The sequence below is a fragment of the Hydra viridissima genome, unplaced genomic scaffold, assembly GCF_058129835.1.
Source record: "Hydra viridissima isolate aposymbiotic clone 2 unplaced genomic scaffold, HvirCarnegie_v1 scaffold_1, whole genome shotgun sequence".
NCBI classification, from domain to species: Eukaryota; Metazoa; Cnidaria; class Hydrozoa; order Anthoathecata; family Hydridae; genus Hydra; species Hydra viridissima.
Window position 1 is genome coordinate 37866854 of NW_028324300.1, and position 5755 is coordinate 37872608.

A 5755-nucleotide genomic window follows, 5' to 3' on the forward strand; every position below is an offset into this window, starting at 1 on the left:
ATTTGTACATAATTTGTACATAATTTGTACATAATTTGTACATAATTTGTACATAATTTGTACATAATTTGTACATAATTTGTACATAATTTGTACATAATTTGTACATAATTTTCATAATATTGATAACTTGTTCATAATTTGTACATAAATTTTTAATAAATAGCACAATAAAGCATTAATAAAAAGTTATTCCATCTAGCCTTACAGTCTGTAAAGCAAATATCTCTTTGCTTCCCGGACTCAGCCGCAACAAGATATCGCTTTTTTTTTGGTGATCACCTGAATATACCATCAATTTCATTAGCTTCCTAATAATATAACAACACTTTGCCTTTATTTTTAAAAAGCCTTTTACGGTCGGAATACATACACATCGCCGTCAATTTTCTTCTCGTAAAAAATGCTTTCAAACAGCGGAACTACTTTATTTTTTATACTCCAGGTAAAAAGAAGCCATTTACAAAAGTTTGTTGCTTAAGAACAAATTACTACTGTTCGAGATAAAACTTAAAACAACTTAATATGATACTAAAAACCGCGAGATTCCACGATCCCAAATTCGCTACCCTAGAGATAGTGGAGGCGGATTGTAAAAAGACAATTGAAAACGTTGATAGATTTCCACAAAGTTTTGGTGAGAAGTTACTTTAAGATTTTGATCTTCTCACAGATGTATAAAGATTCTACTATTTTCTCACAAAATATGTAAAGGTCTTAGAGTCTCTACCCTTTGAAGTGCGTATCATAAAAAGATAAGGGGTTTTCTATGTTCAACGTTTAATAAACAGTTTTTTTTTCAGTTTGTAATACGATAGAGGATAAATTTCAGTTATTTTCCACTCTAAGTGGTAATATGTTAAGGTGTTGATAATGAATAGATGCATTGAAGCATTAACATTCCGACTGTAAAAAGCATTTTAAAGTTAAAGGTAAAATGTTGTCCTTTTATTAAGAAGCTACCGAAATCGATGGCAATTTCAGATGATCGCCAAATGTGAATTAACAGTGCTAATATTGATAAAAATGTTCATAGTTCTAAACCAATGAGGAAGTGGAAGCGGACAACTTTTATGTAGTTTTACATGCAAGCTTCTATCAACACTTTTATTGGTTCGATAAAAGAAGCGGAGTCTTACAAAATATATCGATCATATAAAACAAAACTTTTGTATCTTTGAAAACTAAATCCAATTTGGAGTGTTAGATTCAAGAAGCATATTAACGTTTTTTATTTTATACATTTCTTGAAATGAATGAACCTCGTTTACCCCTTAACAAACACCCACATACATATCTGCATTAAACTGCACCTACACATTATTGGCAAATGATTTTCGCACGTGTAAACATGAAAATGTATTGTCAATAAAAAGCGAAGCGTCTAAAAGATATCTGTTAATAGGTACTTTCAGCAGTTATGTTTGTATAATGATCTCATAGGTTCCATTCATTTTTTTAAAAATGTCACACTTGAAATGTTTTTTTTTTGTAATAGTAAGCATTTAGTTCGAAACAATGACTTTATTTTTTTAATACAAATGAAGCACCGACGTATTTGCGTGCTGTCAATCAACTTTGAAGCACCGACGTATTTGCGTGCTGTCAATCAACTTTGTGTAACAAAAATTATGACACGAATATGAAAATGAGAAAAATTGCAAAGTTTTACAATTTCAAGATTGCCCCCTCCATTTAGTTAAACTTTCTCTGGGGACATGAAGTTTGTAGAGAACAACAAAAAAAAATAAATCGAAAACTTTTTAAAGATTCAACTCAGACAGTGTTCTTAAAATGTGAAGATTGAATCAATCTGAAGAAGCTTTCATAACTTCTATTTTTGTTCTCGAAATTTCGTACGTAAAGTAACTTCTTAAACACTAAGCTAGAGTAACTATCAAGCTGATACTTCGAAGTTGGTAACTGAAAAATCCGTCCTTCCGAGACCGATGCCAATTCTGTAACGGCATCACAAGACGGGTATCCTAAAAAATGACCGATTAAGTGACCACACGGTACTTTCTATACTGAGATTCTGACACTTATTACACACGAATCTTCGTTCGTATTGTGGAATTTTTTGCGGAAATAAACATTTTTAGAAAGTGACAAAGTATAACATATACTCCCGAGTGAATAATATATCTACCCGAGTATAATATAAATACCCGAGTGAATAATAATCTGTGATGATCTTAGTTACTGTGCTTGCATAGATATTTGCATATTTACATGCATAAAATTCTTTACATTTTTATCTAACTGCTCGTTAACATTTTATTCTTCAACATATTAGAAATGCAAGAGCCTAATTTTGATGTTAATTTGTAATTGAAAAATATTATTATTGAAGCTAAGTTTAGCATAATTAAACAGCTGAACATTTTCAACAAATTTTTTTTAACAAGTCTAGGTTTTTCAGGAAATTCCATTTTTTTGAAAAGCAATTTTAAATCAAATTTTCGACGAATTTTTCAAGATTAGTAACGCGTTTGATTAAAGATTTTTAAAAATTCAAAAAGAGCAATATAGGGCGCCGAAAAAAATAACTCCTTTGTACAAACAAAAAATTACCAGCTTTACAGACTAGTTACTTAAACATTAATTGCATGCGCAGAACAACAATTTTTTCTCGATCGATCAAACGGAATCGATTAAAAATCAAACAATCGTTTCAGCAAGCTGAAACCATCGTATCCGTCGACAATCACCGTTTCAACAAGCTGAAACGATGCTTGTTGTTTTTTCCCTGACAAAAAACTACAAGCTATTAAAGTTTTACTTATTTAAACGACAGCGTTTCGCAGTTTTACATTTACAGTTTAAACTTACAGTTGAACTCATCTTATAATAATCAGACTTAGTTGAAGTAGAAGCTAAAACTGGCAAATCTATAGAAGAGAAACCTGCTAAAAAAAAAAACAAAAAAAAACTGAAAAAAAAAAAAAAACTTTTTTGACTCGTAAACGATTTCTTGATGAAACAGACTGAAAATTTCTATTGTTTACAATTTAAACGCTGCAATTATTTTACATGATAAAAAAAATCACAACTTTTAGAAAGATTTAATTTGATTTCATATGGTTTTACTTAATTTGGTTTCACATGCTTTCACCGCGAGGTGTTGATTTGATTGCTCTTAGTTTGTTAAGGGCAGAAAATAGGTTCATCAAAACTATACGAATAAAACCTTTGTTAACTCTGGTAAATCTTTTTTATTGTTGGGAGTGAATTATGCTCTGAAAAGCAGCAGTAATCCAATATTTTCCTAATAAATAGCTTTTTCGAAACTAAAAATTAAACGTCATTGGAAAATCTTGTAATGGAACAAATGCCAATAAATAATTGTATATAAAATAAATAATAAAGAATAAAAAGCAATAACTTTTCGTTTGGTAAATATATCATTAATAGAAAAGTTAAAAAAGGTAACTTGAAATGTAAATGTGATTTTTTTTTTTCGTATGGAAAATGAAGATTTTAAATCGATAAGAAGATTTAACGATTAAAAAAAATCGAATTTTTCGAAAAAAAAAACGATAAAAAATTATCGATGACGATTCACTCAATTATAAATAATAAAAATGTCTGTTTGTTACAGTGACGCTAGTATTTTCCTGTTAGGATCATAGGAAACCTTCCACGACATCAGAGCCTAAAATGTCTTTATCTTTCATTTTTCGTTTCGAATAATTAGCAATTTCAATTATTCTCTATATTATTAAAAGTATATAAACTTTGAACAATTCAACAGTTCCATAAAGTCAAATGCGAAGAGAAGTAAAAATAATTTTTTAAAAAAGTAATTGTAAATTTAAAATGCACAAGCAATTATTTGTTTACTTGGTTACTTTGATGGTGGGTATAAAATTTCTAAGTTGCTTTTATTTGTATTTACATAATTTCATTTTACAATACTCCTTATAAAGGTTTTCGAAATGTTTTTCTTTAAATTTTGCTACTATTAATAATGCTTTTATTATTAACATTTATGGCATAATCAATACTTTTTGACTGTTGTTTAATTTTTTTCAAACTCACAATAAACTCTAAAATAAAACAAATAGAATATCTAAATTTTAGTTGCCAATATCAGAAGCTGCTCCAATTGATTTCCAACCGTGTCCCAAACTTGAGCACGAAAATCCAGCAAGATTGCTGCAGATATTGAAAGACCACTACCTAATACTAAAACCAATCGAAGAAATGCACAAGACAGATGTTTCTGACGATCATCACAACCTACACGGTCACCCAATATTCAAATACAAAAAACCGGTTTGTACTACTAAGCATATAAATATACCCGACCTGTCAAATAAGGATACTATACCAAAAAGAATCACGGAAGCTACTCTTTTGAATGACACGGATAAACTGTGCAGAAAAATCAAGCGAAAAATAGTTTATCTGCAGCGAGAGAAAGACTGCCACGAAAATATAAATCAATACATATATACTATTAAAACCAGAGAAATAGTAGTAGCCTACGAGCACATGGTTTAAAACTGCATCATGATTTATAGAACACAGAATGTTCCTGAAAAGATTGAATCATGATAGAGTGTTTGGTAAATTGAGAAAAGAAAAGGAGGCAACTATTTATACACTTATTTTTTTTTAAAGAACACAATTATTTATAAGACGAAGCGTCTGCTTTCTATTTAAATTTTGTATAAAGATTTAATGTTTATATATTTTCTAAAGAATATATTTATACAGATTCACATATTTAAATTGATTGTTTTTCATGTTTTTTAAAGAGTGCATCATCCATAAATTGCTTTTAACTCATCTGCATTTATGAAACATTAATGTTTCAAAAAGGTTTATATTGCTCGATGTCAGCGAATACCAATTTCTTTTAAACTAGAGTGAATACTAGGGTGTCTTGAGCTCTGAACCCCTCTTCCTCTCTTTAACTTTCTAAAGATTAATTAAACAATTAAAGTTCGAAACAAGTTTATAATAATCAGTTCCGTTAAACTCGATGATTTCTAAAGCCTTATGTAGACGTATCAACCCCACGATGATATTTTGTCACGTGATACTTATCTGCAATTTTAAAAGTTGTAAGAAAGTTATTAATTTTCTAAAAGTAATTATTAGTTAAACTTTAGTAAATAAGCTAACTTGCTTTGAACAAATTTAAGTGTAAATATAACATTTAAAGCAAACTATATAACGAAAAACTTTTTTAACGAAAAATGTGTTCGTGTTAGAAGAAAGAGACTTTATGGCTAAAATCGAGTTTTGACGTATGAGACGGACGTATGAGAGATGGACGTGCAGCGATATTGCTTTTTTTGGAAACCATGCTCGTTACGTACTATTATAAAACTTTTGCTTTAAACAAGAGAAATTAAATTATATTAAAGTCTGTCTGAATCGTCGAAAGTTTTTGGTCTTGTCTGACCAGTCACATCAACCGCCTTTTAGTTATTCAAGATAACAGCAATAGAACCTTGTTTTAAGCTTAATTTTATATAGTTAGACATTAATATTTTAAGAAATAATGCTGATGATAATATAGAAATTGAGATCATTTACTTAACTACTTTTGTACATGTATAATTAGAGATATAATAAATAATAATAAATATCATCAAGTTTTGTAGCTACCTAGGGCACGATGGTTTCATGTCCAGGGAACTAATCCATCTATTATATTGCTGTAGACTTCCAGTTTATAAATATTATAGAATTTTTTATATTTATGTTTAACAACAAAAATATATACAGTTAAGGTTAAATA

At 29.2% G+C, this 5755-nt stretch overlaps 1 protein-coding gene across 1 annotated transcript; it reads left to right on the forward strand.

The window, feature by feature from the left end:
* The first annotated feature begins 3729 nt into the window (after window positions 1-3729).
* On the forward strand, window positions 3730-4604 carry LOC149894839 (uncharacterized). Its single transcript, XM_090076970.1, has 2 exons — window positions 3730-3858; window positions 4084-4604. The coding sequence occupies exons 1-2, from the start codon at window positions 3820-3822 to the stop codon at window positions 4504-4506; spliced, it is 462 nt and encodes a 153-aa protein (XP_089933096.1). The 5' UTR covers window positions 3730-3819; the 3' UTR covers window positions 4507-4604.
* The last annotated feature ends 1151 nt before the right edge of the window (window positions 4605-5755 follow it).